This window comes from Oncorhynchus clarkii, unplaced genomic scaffold (genome assembly GCF_045791955.1).
Source record: "Oncorhynchus clarkii lewisi isolate Uvic-CL-2024 unplaced genomic scaffold, UVic_Ocla_1.0 unplaced_contig_13012_pilon_pilon, whole genome shotgun sequence".
Taxonomy (NCBI): domain Eukaryota; kingdom Metazoa; phylum Chordata; class Actinopteri; order Salmoniformes; family Salmonidae; genus Oncorhynchus; species Oncorhynchus clarkii.
The window spans coordinates 60,762-87,588 of NW_027258278.1; the positions used below are offsets into that span (position 1 = coordinate 60,762).

Consider the following 26,827-nt stretch of genomic DNA (forward strand, 5'->3'; position numbering starts at 1 on the left):
AAACAATAATACGCAAGTATAAACACCATGGGACCACACAGCCGTCATACCGCTCAGGAAGGAGACGCCTTCGGTCTCCTAGAGATGAACGTACTTTGGTGTGAAAAGTGCAATCCTAGAACAACAGCAAAGGACCTTGTGAAGATGCTGGAGGGAACCGGTAGAAAAGTATCTATATCCACAGTAAAAATGAGTCCTATATCGACATAACCCGAAAGGACGCTCAGCAAGGAAGAAGCCACTGCTCCAAAACAGCCACAAAAAAGCCAGACTACAGTTTGCAACTGCACATGGGGACAAAGATCGTACTTTTTGGGGAAATGTCCACTGGTCTGATGAAACAAAAATAAAACTGTTTGGCCATAATGCCCATCGTTGTGTTTGGAGGAAAAAGGGGGAGGGTTGCAAGCTGAAGAACACCATCCCAACCATGAAGCACAGGGGTGGCAGCATCATGTTGTGGGGTGCTTTGCTGCAGTAGGGACTGGTGCACTTCACAAAATAGATGGCATCACGAGGAAGAAAAAGTATGTGTGTATATTGAAGCAACATCTCAAGACATCAGTCAGGAAGTTAAAGCTTGGTCGCAAATGGGTCTTCCAAATGGATAATGACCCCAAGAATACTTACAAAGTTGTGGCAAAATGGCCTATGGACAACAAAGTCAAGGTATTGTAGTGGCCATCACAAAGCCCTGACCTCATGCCTATAGAGAATTTGTGGGCAGAATTGAAAAAGCGTGTGCGAGCAAGGAGGCCTACAAACCTGACTCAGTTACACCAGCTCTGTCAGGAGGAATGGGCCGAAATTCCCCCAACTTATTGTGGGAAGCTACCCAAAACATTTGACCCAAGTTAAACAATTTAAAGGCAATGCTACCAAATACTAATTGAGTGTATGTTAACTTCTGACCCACTGGGAATGTGATGAAAGAAATAAAAGCTGAAATAAAGAATTCTCTCTCCTATTATTCTGACATTTCACATTCTTAAAATATGTGGTGATCCTTACTGACCTAAGACAGGGAATCTTTACTAGGATTAAATGTCAGGAATTGTAAAAAACTGAGTTTAAATGTATTTGGCTAAGGTGTATGTAAACTTCCGACTTCAACTGTAGATTCAATATGACTGCACAAATCAAGTCGGTCTCTTACATGTCTCTCTGTTGTTTGTGACATCTCCATTGGTACATAGTTAACTCATCTGAGTGTGTGTGTGTCTGTGTGTGTGTGTGTGTGTGTGTCTGTGTCTGTGTGCGTGTGACTATATGTGTTCCTGTGTGTGTGTGCATGACTGTGTGTGTGTGTGTGTGTGTGTGTGTGTCTGTCTGTGTGTGTGTGTGCGTTACTTGTGTCTGTCTGTGTGTGTGTCTGTGTGCGTGACTGTGTGTGTGTGACTGTGTGTCTGTGTCTGTCTGTGTGTGTGTGTGTGCGTTACTTGTGTCTGTCTGTGTGTGTGTCTGTGTGTGTGTGTCTGTGTGTGTCTGTGAAAGGTTAAGAACATGGCTGCGTGCCAACGAGCCTCTACTCTGGAGGGCTGGAGGATCCAGTTCCTTCTGTAAGGCGTCACGTGACGTAGGTGCTCTGGTCTGACACACACATACACACGCACACATACAAGCACACACACACCAGACAGACAGAAACAGGTGCCATGTCATCCCAGGATTATAATGTGTTGTGTAACAGCTGGGGTATGGTTCATGTGATCTGAAAGTTTACGCTCCCTCACTCTGCTGTGAAGGTTTACGCTCCATCACTCTGCTCTGAAAGGTTACACATCCTCCCTCATTCTGCTCTGAAAGGTTACACACCCTCACTCACTCTGCTCTGAAAGGTTACACACCCTCCCTCACTCTGCTCTGCTCTGAAAGGTTACACACCCTCCATCACTCTGCTCTGAAAGGTTACACACCCTCCTCTCTCTCTGCTCTGAAACTACTGTTAAATTAACTTAGTGCAAATCGCATGGAGGTCATACAAGCACTGCATTCACACCCTCTAATGTAAAGACTAAAGGTATTTTATAGCATGTTTACATTGCTGCACAAGTCAATAATTATCTATTTAAATTAGAACACAGAGAGAGAGAGAGTCAGTAATTATCTATTTAGATTAGAACACAGAGAGAGAGTCAGTAAATATCTATTTAGATTAGAACACAGAGAGAGAGAGAGTCAGTCATTATCTATTTAGATTAGAACACAGAGAGAGTCAGTAATTATCTATTTAGATTAGAACCCAGAGAGAGAGTCAGTAAATATCTATTTAGATTAGAACCCAGAGAGAGAGTCAGTAATGATATATTTAAATTGGAACCCAGAGAGACAGAAAACAGTCACGTAGCTGCATAAAAAATGCCTTTGCTGCAGTAAAGGTGCATCCACATTAAAGCTAATGTTTTAGCCTGTTCTGCAGCAACAGCTTTGTAATGTCCCTTCACTATAGGTTTACCAAATCAGCTCTTAATGAATGAACCAAGCTACTCCGCTGTAACTGTCACCTTCCCGGCTGAGATCCTCAGAGGGTGCCTCTTGCAGGTGTTGGAGAAGTAAGGGAACACTCTCTGGGTGAACTTGTGTTGGAACTTGTAGATGAGCGTGTTGTCTGAGGCGTCGGAGAAGATCACCCTGCCTCTGTCCCAGTCCAGCTGCACTCTGACCTCCTGGGGCCTTCTCTTCAGGACCAGGGGGGTGGCGGTGGCCGTGCGGGCGCGGTATTCACCTCCATAGTAGCAGATGGTCCACAGGCCCCTCTCTAGAATAGAATGCAATAGAATAAAATTGAATAGAATGCAATAGAATAGAATGGAATAGAATAGAATGCACTAGAATAGAATGGAATAGAATACAATAGAATAGAATGGAATAGAATAGAATGCAATAGAAAATAATGGAATAGAATAGAATGCAATAGAATAGAATGGAATAGAATAGAATAGATTATACATATATATTATTTATTTAACTAGGCAAGTCCGTTAAGAACAAATTCTTATTTACAATGACGGCCTACTCCAGCCAAACCAATAGATACTTTATTGTCCATTTGAGAAAAGGTTTATTTTTGCAGAACTTAACCGCCACACGTACACACATTCACAACGATTGGCACAGGGTCAGCCACAGAGCAGCGCCTCTGGACAGAGAGTTGTTGAAGTTATGTGCCTTGCTCAATGGCACAATGGCAAGAGACGGTACCTGGGCTCGGGGGGAACCACTCCTTCCTTGAGACCGTCTCCCGTGCCACGCCCACGGCCCACTCGCTGTTCACGCCCACCTCCACGTCCCAGGTGTGTCGTCCGGAGTTGAAGCCCTCGGAACCCAGGACACACTCATAGTAACAGAACCTCTCTGGGTTGTCAGGGAGTCGCTCCTCCTCCTCTGTGTACCGCAGGCTGGTCAGATCATCAGACAGAGACAGGCAGACATCAGCCGTGTTGGGGTCAAGAGTCACAGGAGCTGGATGTGAGGGAAGGGAGGGAGGGAGGGAGGGAGGGAGGGAGGGAGGGAGGGAGGGAGGGAGAGATTGAGACAGAGAGAGAGAGAGAATTATTTAGACAGAGAGAGAGAATGATAGAGAGAGAGAGAGAGAGAGAGAGAGAGAGAGAGAATGATTGATTGAGACAGAGAGAGAGAGAGAATGATTGATTGAGACAGAGAGAGAGGGAGAGAATGATTGATTGAGACAGAGAGAGAGAGAATGATTGATTGAGACAGAGAGAGAGAGAGAGAATGATTGATTGAGACAGAGAGAGAGAGAGAATGATTGATTGAGACAGAGAGAGAGAGAGAGAGAGAGAGAGAGAGAGAGAGCACAATTAGACCCAACCAAATCATGAGAAAACAAAAAGATAATTACTTGACACATTGGAAAGAATGAACAAAAAAACAGAGCAAACTAGAATGCTATTTGGCCCTAAACAGAGAGTACACAGCGGCAGAATACCTGACCACTGTGACTGACCCAAAATTAAGGAAAGCTTTGACTATGTACAGACTCAGTGAGCATAGCCTTGCTATTGAGAAAGGCCGCCGTAGGCAGACATGGCTCTCAAGAGAAGACAGGCTATGTGCTCACTGCCCACAAAATGAGGTGGAAACTGAGCTGCACTTCCTAACCTCCTGCCCAATGTATGACCATATTAGAGAGACATATTTCCCTCAGATTACACAGATCCACAAAGAATTCGAAAACAAATCCAAATTTGAAAAACTTCCATATCTACTGGGTGAAATTCCACAGTGTGCCATCACAGCAGCAAGATTTGTGACCTGTTGCCACGAGAAAAGGGCAACCAGTGAAGAACACACACCATTGTAAATACAACCCATATTTATGCTTATTTATTTTATCTTGTGTACTTTAACCATTTGTACATTGTTAAAACACTGTATATATATATATATAATATGACATTTGTAATGTCTTTACTGTTTTGAAACCTCTGTATGTGTAAAGTTTACTGTTAATTTTTGTTGTTTTTCACTTTATATATTCACTTTGTATGTTGTCTACCTCACTTGCTTTGGCAATGTTAACACATGTTTCCCATGCCAATAAAGCCCTTGAATTGAATTGAATTGAATTGAGAGAGAGAGAGAGAATGATTGATTGAGACAGAGAGTACATTGAGTTATCATTCCTAGGGTACTCAAAACACATTATCTGCACATGCATTGTGGTCTTATGGTCTCCCTCTACTCACTGTATGTAATGACGTCCTGCATCCTCTCCCAGACTCTGTAGTTGAGACAGCCCAGGTGTTTGGCCACGTCCAGCAGAGCTCCTGTCACCTCCTCTGGCTCCTGTACTGTCACCTGAGTCCTGTCAGAAGAAGGTTCATGTGTCAACAGGTTTACAAAATGTATAATCGCTTGTGACAGACAGACAGAGGTAGCCCATGCGAAATTTGGTTATAGGTGAGATTTGGTTGTAGCTGAGATTAGGTTCAAAATTAGATTTGGTTTTCGGTGAGATTAGGTTGTAGGTGAGATTAGGTTATAGGTGAGATTAGGTTGTAGGTGAGATTAGGTTGTAGGTGAGATTAGGTTATAGGTGAGATTAGGTTATATGTGCTAAATTAGGTTATAGGTGAGATGAGGTTATAGATGAGATTAGGTTATATGTGCTAAATTAGGTTATAGGTGAGATTAGGGTTGTAGCTGAGATTAGGTTCAAAATTAGATGAGGTTATAGGTGAGATGAGGTTATAGGTGAGATGAGGTTATAGGTGAGATTTGGTTGTAGCTGAGATTAGGTTCAAAATTAGATTTGGTTTTCGGTGAGATTAGGTTGTAGGTGAGATTAGGTTATAGGTGAGATTAGGTTGTAGGTGAGATTAGGTTGTAGGTGAGTTTAGGTTATAGGTGCTAAATTAGGTTATAGGTGAGATGAGGTTATAGGTGAGATGAGGTTATAGGTGAGACGAGGTTATAGGTGAGATGAGGTTATAGATGAGATTAGGTTATATGTGCTAAATTAGGTTATAGGTGAGATTAGGTTGTAGCTGAGATTAGGTTCAAAATTAGATGAGGTTATAGGTGAGATTTGGTTGTAGCTGAGATTAGGTTGTAGGTGAGATTAGGTTATAGGTGAGATTAGTTTATATGTGCTAAATTAGGTTATAGGTGAGATTAGGTTATAGGTGATATTAGGTTATAGGTGAGATGAGGTTATATGTGAGATTAGGTTATAGGTGAGATTAGGTTATAGGTGAGATGAGGTTATAGGTGAGATGAGGTTATAGGTGAGATTAGGTTATAGGTGATATTAGATTATAGGTGAGATGAGGTTATAGGTGAGATTAGGTTATAGATGAGATCAGGTTATAGGTGAGATTAGGTTATAGGTGAGATCAGGTTATAGGTGAGATTAGGGTATAGGTGAGATTAGGTTATAGGTGCTGAGATTAGGTTATAGGTGCTGAGATTAGGTTATAGGTGCTGAGATTAGGTTATAGGTGAGATGAGGTTATAGGTGAGATGAGGTTATAGGTGAGATGAGGTTATAGGTGAGATTAGGTTATAGGTGAGATTAGGTTATAGGTGAGATGAGGTTATAGGTGAGATGAGGTTATAGGTGAGATTAGGTTATAGGTGATATTAGGTTATAGGTGAGATGAGATTATAGGTGAGATGAGGTTATAGGTGAGATTAGGTTATAGATGAGATCAGGTTATAGGTGAGATTAGGTTATAGGTGAGATGAGATTATAGGTGAGATGAGGTTATAGGTGAGATTAGGTTATAGATGAGATCAGGTTATAGGTGAGATTAGGGTATAGGTGAGATTAGGTTATAGGTGCTGAGATTAGGTTATAGGTGCTGAGATTAGGTTATAGGTGCTGAGATTAGGTTATAGGTGCTGAGATTAGGTTATAGGTGCTGAGATTAGGTTATAGGTGAGATTAGGTTAGAGGTGAGATTAGGTTATAGGTGAGATTAGGTTATAGGTGCTGAGATTAGGTTATAGGTGGTGAGATTAGGTTAGAGGTGAGATTAGGTTGTAGGTGAGATTAGGTTATAGGTGAGATTATGTTATAGGTGAGATTAGGGTATAGGTGCTGAGATTAGGTTATAGGTGCTGAGATTAGGTTATAGGTGAGATTAGGTTATAGGTGAGATTAGGTTATAGGTGAGATTAGGTTAGAGGTGAGATTAGGTTATAGGTGAGATTAGGTTATAGGTGAAATTGGGTTATAGGTGAGATTAGGTTATAGGTGAGATTAGGTTATAGGTGAGATTAGGTTAGGTTAGAGGTGAGATTAGGTTATAGGTGAGATTAGGTTGGAGGTGAGATTAGGTTGTAGGTGAGATTAGGTTAGAGGTGAGATTAGGTTATAGGTGAGATTAGGTTATAGGTGAGATTAGGTTATAGGTGAGATTAGGTTATAGGTGAGATTAGGTTGGAGGTGAGATTAGGTTGTAGGTGAGATTAGGTTGTAGGTGAGATTAGGTTAGAGGTGAGATTAGGTTATAGGTGAAATTAGGTTAGAGGTGAGATTAGGTTGTAGGTGAGATTAGGTTATAGGTGAGATTAGGTTATAGGTGCTGAGATTAGGTTATAGGTGAGATTAGGTTAGAGGTGAGATTAGGTTAGAGGTGAGATTAGGTTATAGGTGAGATTAGGTTATAGATGCTGAGATTACAAGATGCACAACTATGAAGGAAAAGAATAGAGCAACACACCCACCTCTCAGAGGTCCTCTTGAAGTTCTAATGGAAAATATGACGTCTTACTTGAAAGGCAAACAATAATATCCTTTTATTACAACCTCTTTTCATACTGTGATCTCGTTCTCTGATGAGTCCGTACCTTGAGGAAGGTTATGTCATCACCAGTGTCCATGGCCTCCACCGTCACCTCAATGGCCTCAGCTAGAGAGTTGATCTGGTCTGTTGTTCTGTCTATCCTGTCCCTCATCCCCTGGGTCTTCTCCTGCTCCTCTTCCTTCAGAGCAGAGATCACAGCAGCTTCCTCGTCTCGGAGGAACTGGTGCAGCTTCTCAAACTGCTGCTGCACCAGGCGCTCGGTCTGCTGTGCCTGGCTCTGCAGGGGTAAACGGGGATAGGGGACGACGGGATAAAGAAGGAATGAAAGGAGGAGATGTAGGAGATGGAGGGAATATCAGAATCCGAATGACCTCATCTCTATCAATACTTTAGCAGTTTATCAAGTGGGATTAGGAGCTCAGGAAATGATGTCAATGATAATGTATACCACTGGATCTACTGTCTGATATCAATGATAATGTACTTCGACTGGATCTACTGTCTGATATCAATGATAATGTACTTCGACTGGATCTATTGTCTGATATCAATGATAATGTACTTCGACTGGATCTACTGTCTGATATCAATGATAATGTTCTTCGACTGGATCTACTGTCTGATATCAATGATAATGTACTTCAACTGGATCTATTGTCTGATATCAATGATAATGTACTTCGACTGGATCTATTGTCTGATATCAATGATAATGTACTTCAACTGGATCTATTGTCTGATATCAATGATAATGTACTTCGATTGGATCTACTGTCTGATATCAATGATAATGTACTTCGAATGGATCTATTGTCTGATATCAATGATAATGTACTTCGACTGGATCTACTGTCTGATTTATAGTATGATAATGTACTTCGACTGGATCTACTGTCTGATATCAATGATAATGTACTTCGACTGGATCTCCTGTCTGATATCAATGATAATGTACTTCGACTGGATCTACTGTCTGATATCAATGATAATATACTTCGACTGGATCTACTGTCTGATATCAATGATAATGTTCTTCGACTGGATCTACTGTCTGATATCAATGATAATGTATTCCACTGTATCTACTGTCTGATATCAATGATAATGTTCTTCGACTGGATCTACTGTCTGATATCAATGATAATGTACTTCAACTGGATCTATTGTCTGATATCAATGATAATGTACTTCGACTGGATCTACTGTCTGATATCAATGATAATGTACTTCGACTGTATGATATTGATATTGTACTTTGACTGCATCTACTGTTTCAACATCAATCCCAGTTATTGTGCTGTTACCATTTCACAGTCCTGATGGGAGTATATTTGATCAATGGTACGACACAGAACTAGTCTCATTCAAACCCAGAAATGATCTATCGTTCTGTCTATCGGATGGATCTGACGCCTTTTGACCCCTCCTAACCTTGATGTGTTCAGCCTGACCCCTCCTAACCTTGTGTTCAGCTGACCCCTCCTAACCTTGATGTGTTCAGCTGACCCCTCCTAACCTTGTGTTCAGCTGACCCCTCCTAACCTTGATGTGTTCAGCTGACCCCTCCTAACCTTGTGTTCAGCTGACCCATCCTAACCTTGATGTGTTCAGCCGGACCCCTCCTAACCTTGATGTGTTCAGCTGACCCCCCTAACCTTGATGTGTTCAGCTGACCCTCCTAACCTTGATGTGTTCAGCCTGACCCCTCCTAACCTTGTGTTCAGCTGACCCCTCCTAACCTTGATGTGTTCAGCCTGACCCATCCTAACCTTGTGTTCAGCTGACCCCTCCTAACCTTGATGTGTTCAGCTGACTCCTCCTAACCTTGATGTGTTCAGCTGACCCCTCCTAACCTTGAATTGTTCAGCTGACCCCTCCTAACCTTGATGTGTTCAGCTGACCCCTCCTAACCTTGATGTGTTCAGCTGACCCCTCCTAACCTTGATGTGTTCAGCCTGACCCCTCCTAACCTTGATGTGTTCAGCTGACCCCTCCTAACCTTGATGTGTTCAGCCTGACCCCTCCTAACCTTGATGTGTTCAGCCTGACCCCTCCTAACCTTGATGTGTTCAGCTGACCCCTTCTAACCTTGATGTGTTCAGCTGACCCCTCCTAACCTTGATGTGTTCAGCTGACCCCTCCTAACCTTGATGTGTTCAGCTGACCCCTTCTAACCTTGATGTGTTCAGCTGACCCCTCCTAACCTTGATGTGTTCAGCTGACCCCTCCTAACCTTGATGTGTTCAGCTGACCCCTCCTAACCTTGATGTGTTCAGCTGACCCCTCCTAACCTTGATGTGTTCAGCTGACTCCTCACAGGTCTGCTTCACAGTGTTCAGAGCCTCCAGCTTCTCTTGTAGAGGTCTCAGGGCAGACGTCAGCTCCCTCTGGGGTCAGAGGTCAGTGGTTAGAGAGAGGTCAGGGGTGAGTCAACATACACATATGTGTGACAGTGATCAACCAAAGATTGTCTCCATCTCACTCGGTTAGGGTTTCTAACAACCAAGTCAGATCAGTTGTACTGTAGGGGAGAGTGGGGTAAGTTGAGCCAAAGGGGTAAATTGAGCCAACCTTGTTTCTAGGAAATCATACACAAAATATATAATTTGACAAAATATTTAGAAAGAGGTCATAATTTCCTGCCGTCTGTGAAGCAAGAAACCACGTGGAAAAAGTGATAAGAAAGAGGTCCAAAAAAACGTGGTTTTAATGATGTTTGTATCTAAACCAAAGTAGATCATATTAAGATTGTTTTATACATCAGTTGGAGTCTCTATCAGCTTCAATATGAGGTACTAAACCTGGCGTCCTAAACCTGGCATGAAAGTGCCTCCTTGTAGCTGTGTGGACTAATATAGTCAGAATATTTTCCTTTGGTTAAGTTGAGCCAATGGCCATTGGTTAAATTGAGCCAATGGCCATTGGTTAAGTTGAGCCAATGGCCATTGGGTAAGTTGAGCCACTGGTTGAGCCAATGACAATTTGAGCAAATTGAAGTGTTTTCTTCCCAGGCATAATCCAAGGCATTATCTCTGGCATTATCTCTGGGATATGAGGTAACAACAGGGCCTGACCCATGTTAAAAGTGTTTTAAAAAGTACAAAGTGTTTCTTAGGTGTTAAGCCTGAGTTCAAAGATGCTTAAAATGTTTGGTTTTTTTAAGTGATTGTGATTTGGGAAATAAAAATTGACATGTTTTTTAACAAGGTAGTGGTAAAATTTAATTCAGTTGAGAAATTTGTAGGCGGCTTATCTTACCCTGTCCCGGGCTCAACTTACCTCATAAGGTGTGCCAAGAGACAACTTTTTTTTTTGGACAAGCTATATTTTGAAAACTGTAATGTTTACATGAATTCTGATTATATTCATGGAGCCGTGTTGATTTGGAGTGTTGGGATGGTGTGCGACTGGACTGTGTTTCCCCCGAGGAGCAGTTGTAGTTATGTCACAATTGGCCACTGAACTATTGCAGCTCTGCGTTTGTGGACTCTGAATTCCGCTTTCGTCTCTGAGTATCTGTGTAGGTAGTCAGTCACAACACTCTCACCTTGCAGTCGTGCACAGCCTCCTCCGTGGGACAACACTCGTGGTCGTCGTGCTCCTCGCTCTGACACGCCACACACACCATCTCCTTGTCCTCCACACAATACAACGTCAGCCTCTTCCCATGCAGAGGACACAGCTCCCTGTCCCCGTCCTCTACCCCTCCATCCCTGCCCCGCCGCGGCTGCCCTTGGAACAGGGAGTCCAGCAGTCTCTTCAGGACGCAGTCCAGCAGGTCTCTGCCATAGCAGATGGTACAGCCCCCCTGGCCCAGCTCGCCCTCACACAGCCCCAGGCAGGCCTCACACAGGCTGTGGCCACACGGCAGGACCAGGGGCCCTGCTCCCTGACAGCCCGGGCACACAGCCTCTTCCCTGGGGAGAGAGGGCTCATCACCCCTTTGCTGCTCAGACGCCATGGAAACAGATTGATCTCTCCTTGATCACTGGATCTTTGATAGGTGCCTCTTGCTACAGTATTATGGTCTGTTGCTCTGCTACTCTCTGCAGCCGCTTGCTTAATGTTTCATGCGTAGCAGTGATTACACAATCACTGGTGCTGTTTGGCCACAACAGGAAACCCCCCTGGTGGCTATTTATAGTCAGGTGTTACTGTTTTTAGACAGACGGACGGACAGCTCTCAATGGCTCGTATCAGAAACACGACCCTTAAACAGAAGTTTCAAAATGTTTCAGCTCCGTGTTCATCCTTTTCCAGCACCACCCCAACATCAACATCTGGGTAAACAATGTGTTTCTATGTTTTCTAGTAAACCTGATAGAGGAAGATTCATTCGGGAAGTTTTCAGACTTTTTACCACATTTAGTTATGTTACAGTTTAATTCCCAAATGGATTAAATAACAAAATGTCTTCGTAAAATCTACACACAATACCCCCATAATGACAAAGTGAAAACAGGTTTTATAGAAATGTATAAAAAACATAAATACCTTTTATTTATATAAGTATTCAGACCCTTTGCTATGAGAATCGAATTTGAGCTCAGGCGCATCCTGTTTCCATTGATCATCCCTGAGATGTTTCTACAACTTGATTGGAATCAACCTGTGGTAAATTCAATTGATTGGACATGATTTTGAAAGACCCACACCTGTCTATATAAGGTCCTACAGTTGACAGTGCATGTCAGAACAAAAACCAAGCCATGAGGTCAAAGGAATTGTCCTTAGAGCTACAAAACAGGGTTGTGTCAAGGCACAGATCTGGGGAAGAGTACCAAAACATTTATGCAGCATTGAAGGTCCCCAAGAACACAGTTGCCTCCATTATTCTCAAATGGAAGAAGTTTGGAACCACCAAGACTCTTCCTAGAGCTGTCCACCTGGCCAAACTGAGCAATGGGGGGGAGAAGGGCCTTGGTCAGGGAGGTGACCAAGAACTCGATGGTCACTCTGACAAAGCTCGCTACCTGTTCTAACCACTAGGCTACCTGCTCTAACCACTAGGCTACCTTCTCTAACCACTAGGCTACCTGCTCTACCCACTAGGCTACCTGCTCTACCCACTAGGTTACCTGCTCTAACCACTAGGCTACCTGGCTTTAACCACTAGGCTACCTGCTCTAACCACTAGGCTACCTGCTCTAACCACTAGGCTACCTGCTCTAACCACTAGGCTACCTGCTCTAACCACTAGGCTACCTGCTCTACCCACTAGGCTACCTGCTCTAACCACTAGGCTACCTGCTCTAACCACTAGGCTACCTGCTCTAACCACTAGGCTACCTGCTCTAACCACTAGGCTACCTGCTCTAACCACTAGGCTACCTGCAGCCCTAGTATCCACCTCTGTGTTGATGAGAGTGTTTGGGTTGAGATATGTGCTCTGCAATCCATTTCTACCCAGCGCTCTCCCTGGTAAACTGCCATTGACACTGTAATTGTATCATGTAACACTGACAAATACCTGGTATATTGGACAACTTATCCAAGGAGGGAAATCTCTTATTGAAAAGGAGTAAAGCCAGAGCAGAGGCTTCTGGTTCACATGCTAGCACCGTACTCATCAAGGCTATGTTTATTGAATCCCAAAATAACAATGCACTCACACTTGCTAAAAAAAATTGCTTACAAAAATCACATTAACAATTCAGATGAAAAGTACTTAATGAATTTATATTCACATACATTCAGTAGGCCGACCTACATTCACTCACCGTGCATTGAGATGTTTCTACATGTGTTTATGTTCACATACATTCAGTAGACCTACATTCACCGTGCATTGAGATGTTTCTACATGTGTTTATGTTCACATACATTCAGTAGGCCCGACCTACATTCACCGTGCATTGAGATGTTTCTACATGTGTTTATGTTCACATACATTCAGTAGACCTACATTCACCGTGCATTGGGATGTTTCTATGTGTATTTATGTTCACATACATTCAGTAGGCCCGACCTACATTCACCGTGCATTGAGATGTTTCTACATGTGTTTATGTTCACATACATTCAGTAGGCCCGACCTACATTCACCGTGCATTGAGATGTTTCTACATGTGTTTATGTTCACATACATTCAGTAGGCCCGATGTTCACATACATTCAGTAGGCCCGACCTACATTCACCGTGCATTGAGATGTTTCTACATGTGTTTATGTTCACATACATTCAGTAGGCCGACCTACATTCACCGTGCATTGGGATGTTTCTACATGTGTTTATGTTCACATACATTCAGTAGACCTACATTCACCGTGCATTGGGATGTTTCTATGTGTATTTATGTTCACATACATTCAGTAGGCCGACCTACATTCACCGTGCATTGAGATGTTTCTATGTGTATTTATGTTCTAATACATCTGACATACACTGAGTGGACAAAACATTAGGAACACCCTCTTCCTGATATTGAGTTGCACCTCCCCCCTTTTGCCCTCAGAACAGCTTCAGATGTTTGTGCATGGACTCTACAAAGTGTTGAAAGTGTTCTACAGGGATGCTGACCCATTTCACACTTTAGCAGACACTCTTATGACTTGAGTGACTTGAGTTAAGTGCCTTGCTCAAAGGCACATCGACAGATATTTTCCCCCCTAGTCTGCTAGGGGATTCAAACCAGTGATCTTTCAGTTACTGACCCAACGTTCTTAAGTGCTAGGCTACCTACAGTAGCACCCTGTACTTCCCCCAGTTGTTCTCAAGTTGGCTGGATGTCCTTTAGGTGGTGGACCATTCTTGTGGAAACTGTTGAGCATGAAAAACCTAGCAGCGTTGCACTTCTTGACACAAACCGATGCGCCTGAAACGTTATGGGCGGTAGGTGTTATGGGCGGGACCAAGGGGTGCTGGCCCGCCCTACCTACCTCCTTGCCCGTGCAAATAAAATATAGAAAATATTGATCATTTATTTGACCAAGACGCGACGCGCGCAGACAGAAATACGCATCAATCTCAGATAAAGCATTCGAGCGAGCGAAAAAGCATCCCTCTGTCTCCGTATGTGATGCTGTCTGGACAAAAGGAGTATGACATGTAGTACATTTTCCTGCCAGATAGCATCAGATACATGGTCTACACCTTAGGAAACAGAGGGGCGCTGTTTCTCTCGCTAGTTTCAGCATAGAGGATTAGGCGAAGCGAGAGGGCTCACTCTCGCCAAAATAAATCCTGAATTAACCCATAGCGTTTCTATGGGTATGATTTGCAAGCTAAGCTTGCAGCCTGCAACGTTATAGAACGGAGACATCAACGTCTCGTCATTATATATAGTTATCTATGGTTTCAGCCAATTGCGAATTAGAAAGGAAAGTTAGCGGGAGCACGGTGTTCAGATGCTTGCTTCCCCTAAAGTAATTGATGTTTTATCAACATTAAATATTTACTTCTGTCTCAATAAGATAATTCTAAATACTTTACCAGAGAGCTAAACTTAGTCACAGAGCATCATAAACGGCAGGTAGCCTGGGGGTAGAGTGTTGGGCCAGTAACCGAAAAATAAAATCCCCAGAGCTGACAAGGTAAAACATCGGTCGTTCTGCCCCTGAACAAGGCAGTTAACCCACTGTTCCTAGGCCGTCATTGTAAATAAGATGTTGTTCTTAACTAGTTAAATATACACGGGAAACTGTTGAGCATGAAAAACCTAGCAGCGTTGCACTTCTTGACACAAACCGATGCGCCTGAAACGTTATGGGCGGGCATCAATGCCCGTCCAAATAAAATATAGAAAATATTGATCATTTATTTGACCAAGACGCGCGCAGACAGAAATACGCATCAATCTCAGATAAAGCATTCGAGCGAGCGAAAAAGCATCCCTCTGTCTCTATGGATTGCTATGGATTGTTTGCCTATTCCTATTTGGGAAACCAGCAATTTGGGCAGTGCGCATGGCAATAGACCTCGCTGATTATTGAGTTGTGGCTGTCAGTGAAAAACATCTCAAATGTGTGAAGATAATGTGTCTCGAGACTAATTTAAACATTTTGCAACAAGAAGTAGGGGAGAGATGTGTGGCGAAGATATGGGCGTCTCTCTCCAGAATGTTCCCCCTGCGGTCTCCTGACAATTATTGCACATTCATTGTTGCGAATTGTTTGCTCTTCGATTGTTTGTTTTGTTCAATTCTCCATCATATATGTAACCAGTAGGCATAGTAGATGTGCCGTTCATCCCGTCATTTGGTTACATTTCTGTTAATGCATGTATTACAGTCATTTACCGTTCTCCTTCCCGGAGTGGAAAAACGTTGTTTGCATAGTTCACAACCTGATACACTTGTGAGAAACAACAAGTACGGGTTTATTTTATATCCATCTGAGAGAGCAATGAGTATGTATGTGGGTTCTCTGTCCTGATAACGTTGAGTCATAGCTCAAGTCAAGACAGATGGAAAGGGAGGCTGAGTAGAGCATTCATGAGAACCTGCATTTTCATCAGGATATTTTGCTGTTTGTATTTGTCGGCTTTAGGCCTATGTATTCTATTGTTTATTTGTCGGCTTTAGGCCTATGTATTCTATTGTTTATTTGTAGGCTTTAGGCCTATGTATTCTATTATTTATTTGTAGGCTTTAGGCCTATGTATTTTACTGTGTTAAGGTGTTCTTAACGTTTCGTATACTCAGCGTATGTTTATACAGTAAAATCATAAAACCAGTTTTCTCTATGTCTGATCCATAGAGGAGAGAGGAGTTCAGGGGTTAGTCCTGGGGGGCGTCTAGGGTCTCCAGCGTCAGCCACAGCCCCCCCTCGGCCCTGAGCACCAGCTGGGGTAGCCTCCTCACCTCCACCCCCCCAGGGGTCAAACGGAACCTCCTCAAGGTCAGCGCCACCACCACACGCAGCTCCGCCATGGCAAACTTCTGACCTATACAGTTCCTATAGCACAGAATGATCGGTGATGGTTGATACTGTATCATCATAGCCTGGTCTCCGGATCTGTTTGTACTGTCATGCCACGCACAGACGGATCGGGGAACAGGTTCTAAACATTAGGCTATGTTATGCATGGGCTGGGATCATAATGTGTATAAATATAATGTCAATTAGAATCCACACCTAGGTCCTGAAGAGAAAGGTATGAAGGCATGGGATGAACGGTCCTTTGAGTTCTCAGGGTCGAAGCGCATGGGGTTGTAGACCTGGAGAGAAGAAGAGTGAAATGCCATCAGACTAAAGTGACTGTTAGCGGCACTGTGAGAGGGTATTAGGAGCTCGTCAGAGCCCTGAGTGTCGATGTAGTAAACTGTACTAACGTCTGGGTCAGGCCAGATCTCAGGGTTGTGATGGTTCCCATAGATGCTCACCAGACAGATGCTACCTGACGTGGAAAAAATACATTAGACATTAGTATTAGAAACGCACAGGCTCCGCACACCTGAGGATCTGTCTTCTTCAGCTATCTATTTCCTGTGTTTACGTTGCCTTTCCGTTTATAGTCTATAAAAACGCTGAAGCTTCGCCAGGGATTTAACGCACCGTCTCCACACTACCAGTCAAAAGTTTGGACACACCTACTCATTCCGGGGTTTTTCTCTTTGCATATTTGAGCTGTTCTTGCCTTAATATGGACTTGGTCTTTTACCAAATAGGGCTATCTTCTGTATACCACCCCTACCTTGTCACAACACAACTGATTGGCTCAAACGCATTAATGAAAGAAATTCCACAAATTAACTTTTTACAAGGCACACCTGTTAATTTAAATGCATTCCAGGTGACTAGCTCATGAAGCTGGTTGAGAGAATGCCAAGCGTGTGCAAAACTGTCATCAAGGCAAAGGGTGGCTACTTTGAAGAAACTCAAATATAAAATATATTTTGATTTGTTTAACACTTTTTTGGTTACTACATGATTCCATATGTGTTATTTCATAGTGTTGATGTCTTCACTATTATTCTACAATGTAGAACATTGTAAAAATAAAGAAAAGCCCTTGAATGAGTAGATGTGTCCAAACTTTTGACTGGTATTGTATGTCACAAGAAAGAGAATACATTTTTCGTGGAATTTTAAAAAAAGTTGAAATGTTCACAAATTAGATCAGCTGAAATGAAAGCAACTTCTGAAAATGAACACTTGGATTGTTTAAGTAAAGCATGTTTAGATAGGTGTAATCTAGACCCAAGAGTGTTGATTTCTAATCAGAGTGTATCCTGCTATCGACACATTTGTTGAATTATGCAACAGAACGTGACAACAGTAATTCACGAGGCAGTCTAGACAGAGCAGGCAGTCTAGACAGAGCAGGCAGGGTAGACAGAGCAGGCAGTCTAGACAGAGCAGGCAGGGTAGACAGAGCAGGTAGTCTAGACAGAGCAGGCAGGGTAGACAGAGCAGGTAGTCTAGACAGAGAAGGCAGGGTAGACAGAGCAGGCAGGGTAGACAGAGAAGGCAGGGTAGACAGAGCAGGCAGGGTAGACAGAGCAGGTAGGGGAGACAGAGCAGGTAGGGTAGACAGAGAAGGCAGGGTAGACGGAGCAGGCAGGGTAGACAGAGAAGGCAGGGTAGACAGAGCAGGTAGTCTAGACAGAGCAGGCAGGGTAGACAGAGCAGGTAGTCTAGACAGAGCAGGCAGGGTAGACAGAGCAGGTAGTCTAGACAGAGCAGGTAGTCTAGACAGAGCAGGTAGTCTAGTCAGAGCAGGCAGGGTAGACAGAGCAGGCAGGGGAGACAGAGCAGGTAGTCTAGACAGAGCAGGTAGTCTAGACAGAGCAGGTAGTCTAGACAGAGCAGGTAGTCTAGTCAGAGCAGGCACGGTAGACAGAGCAGGCAGGGGAGACAGAGCAGGTAGTCTAGACAGAGCAGGCAGGGGAGACAGAGAAAGTGTTTGGTGGTTGTAGCCCTGCTCCTCCCCTTTATGTCTGACCCGTCCCCCTGCCCTCACCCTGTGGTATGACCCGTCCCCCTGCCCTCACCCTGTGGTATGACCCGTCCCCCTGCCCTCACCCTGTGGTCTGACCCGCCCCCCTCCCCTCACCCTGTGGTCTGACCCGTCCCCCTCCCCTCACCCTGTGGTCTGACCCGTCCCCCTCCCCTCACCTTGTGGTATGACCCGTCCCCCTGCCCTCACCCTGTGGTCTGACCCATCCCCCTGCCCTCACCCTGTGGTCTGACCCGTCCCCCTCCCCTCACCCTGTGGTCTGACCCGTCCCCCTCCCCTCACCCTGTGGTATGACCCGTTCCCCTCACCCTGTGGTATGACCCGTCCCCCTCACCCTGTGGTACGACCCATCCCCCTCACCCTGTGGTATGACCCGTCCCCCTCACCCTGTGGTATGACCCGTCCCCCTCACCCTGTGGTATGACCCGTCCACCTGGCACCGTCATGTCCTTCGTGTATCGTCTGGTGACAGCAGACACGGGGGAGTGCAGTCTCAGAGACTCTTTAATACACATGGTGGTGAAGGGGAGGCTGCTCAGGTCCTCCCTGCAGAAACACAACACACCAGGCACTCTTTTATGGATCATTCACACACACAGAAAGGACTGGTCTGTTTTGAGAGTCTTGGCCTACAGAGATCCCCAGACTCCTCTTATTAACGTGGTATCCTCTCTGTGGTTTTGAGTGTCTTGGCCCACAGAGATCCAAGACTACACTTATTAAAGTGGTATCCTCTCTGTGGTTTTGAGTGTCCTGGCCCACAGAGATCCAAGACTACTCTTATTAACTTGGTATCTTCTCCTTGTATCATATAAAGAACTAGACTGATGAGAACACATTCCTGCCATGTTGAGATGAAGAGAGGACGGGACTTTTCATTATTACAAATGTGACCTATTTGAGAAAGGCCTGTGGTATGAACCGTCCCCCTGCCCTCACCCTGTGGTATGACCCGTCCCTCTGCCCTCATCCTGTGGTATGACCCGTCCCCCTCCCCTCACCCTGTGGTATGACCCGTTCCCCTCCCCTCACCCTGTGGTATGACCCGTCCCCCTGCCCTCCCCCTGTGGTATGACCCGTCCCCCTCACCCTGTGGTATGACCCGTCCCCCTCACCCTGTGGTATGACCCGTCCCCCTCACCCTGTGGTATGACCCATCCCCCTCACCCTGTGGTATGACCCGTCCCCCTCACCCTGTGGTATGACCCGTCCCCCTCCCCTCACCCTGTGGTATGACCCGTCCCACTCCCTCACCCTGTGGTATGACCCGTCCCCTTCCCCTCACCCTGTGGTATGACCCGTCCCCCTCCCCTCACCCTGTGGTATGACCCGTCCCCTTCCCCTCACCCTGTGGTATGACCCGTCCCCCTCCCCTCATCCTGTGGTATGACCCGTCCCCTTCCCCTCACCCTGTGGTATGACCCGTCCCCCTCACCCTGTGGTATGACCGTCCCCCTCACCCTGTGGTATGACCCGTCCCCCTCACCCTGTGGTATGACCCATCCCCCTCACCCTGTGGTATGACCCGTCCCCTTCCCCTCACCCTGTGGTATGACCCGTCCCCCTGCTCTCACCCTGTGGTATGACCCGTCCCCCTCACCCTGTGGTCTGACCCGTCCCCCTCACCCTGTGGTATGACCCGTCCCCTTCCCCTCACCCTGTGGTATGACCCGTCCCCCTCACCCTGTGGTATGACCCGTCCCCCTCACCCTGTGGTATGACCCATCCCCCTCACCCTGTGGTATGACCCGTCCCCTTCCCCTCACCCTGTGGTATGACCCGTCCCCCTCCCCTCACCCTGTGGTATGACCCGTCCCCCTGCTCTCACCCTGTGGTATGACCCGTCCCCCTCACCCTGTGGTCTGACCCGTCCCCCTCCCCTCACCCTGTGGTCTGACCCGTCCCCCTCCCCTCACCCTGTGGTATGACCCGTCCCCCTCACCCTGTGGTATGACCCGTCCCCCTCACCCTGTGGTATGACCCATCCCCCTGACAGAAACAAAGACAGACAGGCAAGCAGACAGACAGACTGACGGACGGACAGACAGACAGGTGCTGACCAGTCTAAGTCCTCTGTCTTTCGGTCTTGTAGCAGGTCGTTGACCTCGGCTCTACAGCGGTCCTGGTAGTCCTGATGCTGAGACAGGTTATACAGAACCCAGCTGATCCCACTGGCCGTGGTGTCATGACCTGAGAGAGAATAAAGTCTCAAAGTGGTTTATGATAGAATATACTGCCAGGGTAAATACAGTAGTTTATGATAGAATATACTACCAGGGTAAATACAGTAGTTTATGATAGAATATACTGCCAGGGTAATTACAGTAGTTTATGATAGGATATACTGCCAGGGTAAATACAGTAGTTTATGATAGAATATACTGCCAGGGTAGTTACAGTAGTTTATGATAGGATATACTGCCAGGGTAAATACAGTAGTTTATGATAGGATATACTGCCAGGGTAAATACAGTAGTTTATGATAGAATATACTGCCAGGGTAAATACAGTAGTTTATGATAGGATATACTGCCAGGGTAAATACAGTAGTTTATGATAGGATATACTGCCAGGGTAAAGACAGTAGTTTATGATAGGATATACTGCCAGGGTAAATACAGTAGTTTATGATAGGATATACTGCCAGGGTAAATACAGTAGTTTATTATAGGATATACTGCCAGGGTAAATACAGTAGTTTATGATAGGATATACTGCCAGGGTAAATACAGTAGTTTATGATAGGATATACTGCCAGGGTAAATACAGTAGTTTATGATAGAATATACTGCCAGGGTAAATACAGTAGTTTATGATAGGATATACTGCCAGGGTAAATACAGTAGTTTATGATAGGATATACTGCCAGGGTAAATACAGTAGTTTATGATAGGATATACTGCCAGGGTAAATACAGTAGTTTATGATAGGATATACTGCCAGGGTAAATACAGTAGTTTACGATAGGATATACTGCCAGGGTAAATACAGTAGTTTACGCTAGGATATACTGCCAGGGTAAATACAGTAGTTTATGATAGGATATACTGCCAGGGTATATACAGTAGTTGATGATAGGATATACTGCCAGGGTAAAGACAGTAGTTTATGATAGAATATACTGCCAGGGTAAATACAGTAGTTTATGATAGGATATACTGCCAGGGTAAATACAGTAGTTTATGATAGAATATACTGCCAGGGTAAATACAGTAGTTTATGATAGGATATACTGCCAGGGTAAATGCAGTAGTTTATGATAGGATATACTGCCAGGGTAAACACAGTAGTTTATGATAGGATATACTGCCAGGGTAGTTACAGTAGTTTATGATAGGATATACTGCCAGGGTAAATACAGTAGTTTATGATAGGATATACTGCCAGGGTAAATACAGTAGTTTATGATAGGATATACTGCCAGGGTAAATACAGTAGTTTATGATAGAATATACTGCCAGGGTAAATACAGTAAAGGATAGGGTGGATCTGAACACTCGAGGATCACCTCCAAACATGAAAGTGTCTGCCTCTGCTTTTATCTCCTCATCTGTAAGACCATGACCATCCTCATCCTTTGACAGCAGTAACAAATCAATGAAGTCTGCTACTCTTTTCTTCTTATTCTCCTCCCCTCCTGTGGTGTCAGGGCTCTCTGGCTCCCCCCGGTGGAGAAGCTGTGCTCTGCGCTCCTGGACAACAGTCCTGGTGAACCTGTGTATAGGGTTGTAAGAACTTGAGTTACTTTCTGAAAATTCCAAAGTATTCCAGAAATCCTGTTTGGAGGAATCTTGGATTTCCAGCTTCCAGGTATCTTTCAAAAGGAATTTCAGGAAAATCTTGGAATTTCAGGGAAATCTTCAGCCAATCTTCTTACCCGTGTACTACACTACAGGCCTGTTTGAAGCGCTGTCCCTCTGGGGACCTCCAGTACAGACAGTCCCAGTGGTGCAGGATACGTCCTCTCCGCTCGATCACCAGGGTACTCAGCTCAAAAATGGCTGCTATGTACTCACTGGAACTCCTGGACGAAAGGAAAGGAGCCATCAGACAGAGTTAGATAGAGGAGGGAGGAGACAGGGTTAGATAGAGGTGGGAGGATGGAGACAGGGTTAGATAGAGGAGGGAGGATGGAGACAGGGTTAGATAGAGGAGGGAGGATGGAGACAGGGTTAGATAGAGGAGGGAGGATGGAGACAGGGTTAGATAGAGGAGGGAGGATGGAGACAGGGTTAGATAGAGGTGGGAGGATGGAGACAGGGTTAGATAGAGGAGGGAGGATGGAGACAGGGTTAGATAGAGGAGGGAGGGTAGAGACAGGGTTAGATAGAGGAGGGAGGAGACAGAGTTAGATAGAGGATGGAGACAGGGTTAGATAGAGGAGGAGGGTAGAGACAAGGTTAGATAGAGGAGACAGAGTTAGATAGAGGATGGAGACAGGGTTAGTTAGAGGAGGGAGGATGGAGACAGGGTTAGAGAGAGGAGGGAGGGTAGAGACAGGGTTAGATAGAGGAGGGAGGGTGGAGACAGAGTTAGATAGAGGAGGGAGGGTGGAGACAGGGTTAGATAGAGGAGGGAGGGTGGAGACAGGGTTAGATAGAGGAGGGAGGATGGAGACAGGGTTAGATAGAGGATGGAGACAGGGTTAGTTAGAGGAGGGAGGATGGAGACAGGGTTAGAGAGAGGAGGGAGGGTAGAGACAGGGTTAGATAGAGGAGGGAGGGTGGAGACAGGGTTAGATAGAGGAGGGAGGAGGGAGACAGGGTTAGATAGAGGAGGGAGGATGGAGACAGGGTTAGATAGAGGAGGGAGGATTGAGACAGGGTTAGATAGAGGAGGGAGGATGGAGACAGGGTTAGATAGAGGAGGGAGGATGGAGACAGGGTTAGATAGAGGAGGGAGGATGGAGACAGGGTTAGATAGAGGAGGGAGGATGGAGACAGGGTTAGATAGAGGAGGAGGGTGGAGACAGGGTTAGATAGAGGAGGGAGGATGGAGACAGGGTTAGATAGAGGAGGGAGGGTAGAGACAGGGTTAGATTGAGGAGGGAGGATGGAGACAGGGTTAGATAGAGGAGGGAGGATGGAGACAGGGTTAGATAGAGGAGGGAGGGTAGAGACAGGGTTAGATAGAGGAGGAGGGTAGAGACAGGGTTAGATAGAGGAGGGAGGGTGGAGACAGGGTTAGATAGAGGAGGGTAGAGGGGACTATGGTTACTGGGCTCTTGTCTCAGTATCAGAGGTAGAAGGTTACTGGACTCTTGTCTCAGTCAGTATCAGAGGTAGAAGGTTACTGGACTCTTGTCTCAGTATCAGAGGTAGAAGGTTACTGGGCTCTTGTCTCAGTATCAGTGGTAGAAGGTTACTGGGCTCTTGTCTCAGTCAGTATCAGAGGTAGAAGGTTACTGGGCTCTTGTCTCAGTATCAGAGGTAGAAGGTTATTGGGCTCTTGTCTCAGTATCAGAGGTAGAAGGTTACTGGGCTCTTGTCTCAGTATCAGAGGTAGAAGGTTATTGGGCTCTTGTCTCAGTAACAGAGGTAGAAGGTTACTGGGCTCTTGTCTCAGTATCAGAGGTAGAAGGTTATTGGGCTCTTGTCTCAGTATCAGAGGTAGAAGGTTACTGGACTCTTGTCTCAGTATCAGAGGTAGAAGGTTATTGGGCTCTTGTTTCAGTCAGTATCAGAGGTAGAAGGTTACTGGGCTCTTGTTTCAGTATGAGAGGTAGAAGGTTACTGGGCTCTTGTCTCAGTCAGTATCAGAGGTAGAAGGTTACTAGGCTCTTGTTTCAGTCAGTAACAGAGGTAGAAGGTTACTGGGCTCTTGTAATATTAAACATAGACTACTCACTCCTGGCAGTTGCTGTTGTAGCTGAAGGTACATCTGAGCAGACTGTCCAGAGTCATCAGGCTGATGTGATTGAACATGTCCTGGCGGCTCTCTCCCTCGGCCACCAGGCGGCGCCACTTAGACTGACGCCAACCAACAGGGGAGAGACCATAGAGTTAATTAGAGGAGTCATCTTTGTATCTGTCCTATTAAGGTGTCTGTGACAGCCTCAGTAACACTGCCCGTTCTATCTCCATTTTGAAGTAGTCCATTTTCTTATTTCTTAGTGTTTGTAAAAAGCCTAAAGCTAATATTGGTGATTTACAGCCACCTGCAGTGCTGGAGTCCTGAATCATATCTTGTGTCATGTATTTATTGTGGCCACTAGATGGCAGTGATATAGCTTAAAGCCATTTACAAACACTGCAGCCAGGCGACAATGCTCTGATATTTGGCTGATCACTTAAAACCCATAGGAATCCCCACCAAGTTGACTTCTTTAAAATGGTGGAATCACTCAAAGGCAATGTACATGCTAAAGTGGGTTATGTCCATAACAAGTCCTCCAACTAACTCTATGGGAGACATTTGTGTTGCCTACCTCACCACATCGCCACACTACCTCTTACATTCTTACACCAGGTGAGGCTGGTGGGAGGAGCTATAGGAGGACGGGCTCATTGTAATGGCTGGAATTGAACCGATATAGCTCCTCCCACCAGCCACCTCTGTCTGATACACTGTATCTGAAACCTAATCATCTGAAACCCAACCAAAACAAAAAGCAAATGCATCAAACTCATTGGATGTAAAACTCATTGGATGTAGTCATTGCGTGCTATGAATACGGGACCAAATACTTCACTTTTTACTAGTTCGCTCCCCTAAAATGGGAGGTCTATGTACAAAAACTGCTGTAATTTCTAAACTCTTCACCCGATATGGATCCAAAGTTTTCAAGTATAGAGCTAAAATAAGTTTAAAAAAAATACTTTACTGTCCCAATAATTACGGAGGGCAGTTTAAAAACAGAGAAGCTGATGCAAAAAAAAATAAACTTGTAAACTATACTACTTGTTTCTCTAACATATTTAATGGGCCAAATGAGTTGATTTCTTGATTGCTACTTAAATGAACCCACGTAATGGCTGCTGTTGCTCCATAGACTCACATGCATGATGTCTGAGGAGTGGTTGAAGATCTTCACATAGTTCTTGAGGATGTCGAAGTGGAATGCAGGAGTGAGTAGACGTCTACGACGAGACCAGTCCTCTCCGTTACTCAGGAGAAGACTCTGTCCTGTATGACAATATTACTGTAACTGTGACCAGGATAGAGGATCTGAGAGTACTGTATATAGTATAGGAAATATTACTGTAACTGTGAGAGAAGGAGAAGACTCTGTCCTGTATGACAATATTACTGTGACTGTGAGAGAAGGAGAAGACTCTGTCCTGTATGACAATATTACTGTAACTGTGACCAGGATAGAGGATCTGAGAGAACTGTATATAGTATAGGAAATATTACTGTAACTTTGACTACGACAGAGGATCCTAAAGTACTGTATATAGTATAGTAAATATTACTGTGACTGTCCCTGGTACAGAGGATCCTAAAGTACTGTATATAGTATAGGAAATATTACTGTAACTTTGACTAGGACAGAGGATCCTAAAGTACTGTATATAGTATAGGAAATATTACTGTAACTGTCACTAGGACAGAGGATCCTGAAGTACTGTATATAGTATAGGAAATATTACTGTAACTTTGACTAGGCCAGAGGATCCTAAAGTACTGTATATAGTATAGGAAATATTACTGTGACTGTCACTAGGACAGAGGATCCTAAAGTACTGTATATAGTATAGGAAATATTACTGTAACTGTCACTAGGACAGAGGATCCTAAAGTACTGTATATAGTATAGGAAATATTACTGTAACTGTCACTAGGACAGAGTATCCTAAAGTACTGTATATAGTATAGGAAATATTACTGTAACTGTCACTAGGACAGAGGATCCTAAAGTACTGTATATAGTATAGGAAATATTACTGTGACTGTCACTAGGACAGAGGATCTGAGAGTACTGTATATAGTATAGGAAATATTACTGTAACTGTCACTAGGACAGAGGATCCTAAAGTACTGTATATAGCATAGGAAATATTACTGTGACTGTGAGAGAGGATTTGATTTGAGAGTGTATTGTATGGATAAAGTAAATGAAAGGTGTTCATGTTTTGTACTTACCCAGCCATGGTCTCAGGAACCCATAGAAAAGCTCATCTTTGACTGTGATGGAAGCTGCAAGGATGGAAAAATGGTGAAGGTGATTCAGAAAAATAGTCACTGTTGGTCTACTTGCTAAGGAGAAAAGCAGACAGCATGTCAGCAGGGAGTAGAGGTGTAGAGGGTACGGCAGCACCACCTGGTGGTGAGATGGTAAAACCATGTGAGTTCTTTTTTCCACAAGCCTTTTTCTCATGACAAATTAACTCAACTTTAAACACACTGGCTAGCTAGCACACTAGAGCCAGTAGCACAATGGACAACCAAATCACATGTTTAGACCAATCTTCTCTGTCTAAACCGACAAACATTTAAGCCTAATTGAGATGTGAGGTAGCCTATCTAATTAGCAAAATTAAGACCTACAAGAGTCAATATATAACCAATTCTAAATGACACGGTAGTCGTTAGGGGGGTTATAACAAATTTTAAATGACACATTGGCCATTAGGGTGGTTATAACCTATTCTAAATGACACAGTAGCCATTAGGGTGGTTATAACCTATTCTAAATGACAAACTAGCAGTT

At 44.5% G+C, this 26,827-nt stretch overlaps 2 protein-coding genes across 2 annotated transcripts; both read right to left on the bottom strand.

The window, feature by feature from the left end:
* Positions 1–1,945: 1,945 nt before the first annotated feature.
* On the bottom strand, positions 1,946–11,351 carry LOC139396432 (E3 ubiquitin-protein ligase TRIM39-like). The gene is made up of 7 exons (XM_071143475.1): positions 10,822–11,351; positions 9,566–9,661; positions 7,318–7,551; positions 7,195–7,217; positions 4,710–4,828; positions 3,202–3,462; positions 1,946–2,758 (listed from the first exon to the last, which is right to left on the bottom strand). The coding sequence occupies exons 1-7, from the start codon at positions 11,233–11,235 to the stop codon at positions 2,484–2,486; spliced, it is 1,422 nt and encodes a 473-aa protein (XP_070999576.1). The 5' UTR covers positions 11,236–11,351; the 3' UTR covers positions 1,946–2,483.
* Positions 11,352–15,434: 4,083 nt separating this feature from the next.
* LOC139396434 (cytochrome P450 4F3-like) lies at positions 15,435–26,313 on the bottom strand (the record flags this gene model as incomplete). The annotated part of the gene is made up of 10 exons (XM_071143478.1): positions 15,435–16,169; positions 16,350–16,432; positions 16,547–16,611; positions 18,587–18,720; positions 20,235–20,364; positions 21,683–21,888; positions 22,052–22,198; positions 24,022–24,143; positions 25,172–25,299; positions 26,260–26,313. Coding segments are annotated over 10 exons (1,247 nt in total), but the record flags the coding sequence as incomplete, so codon positions are not given.
* Between the last annotated feature and the right edge of the window lie 514 nt (positions 26,314–26,827).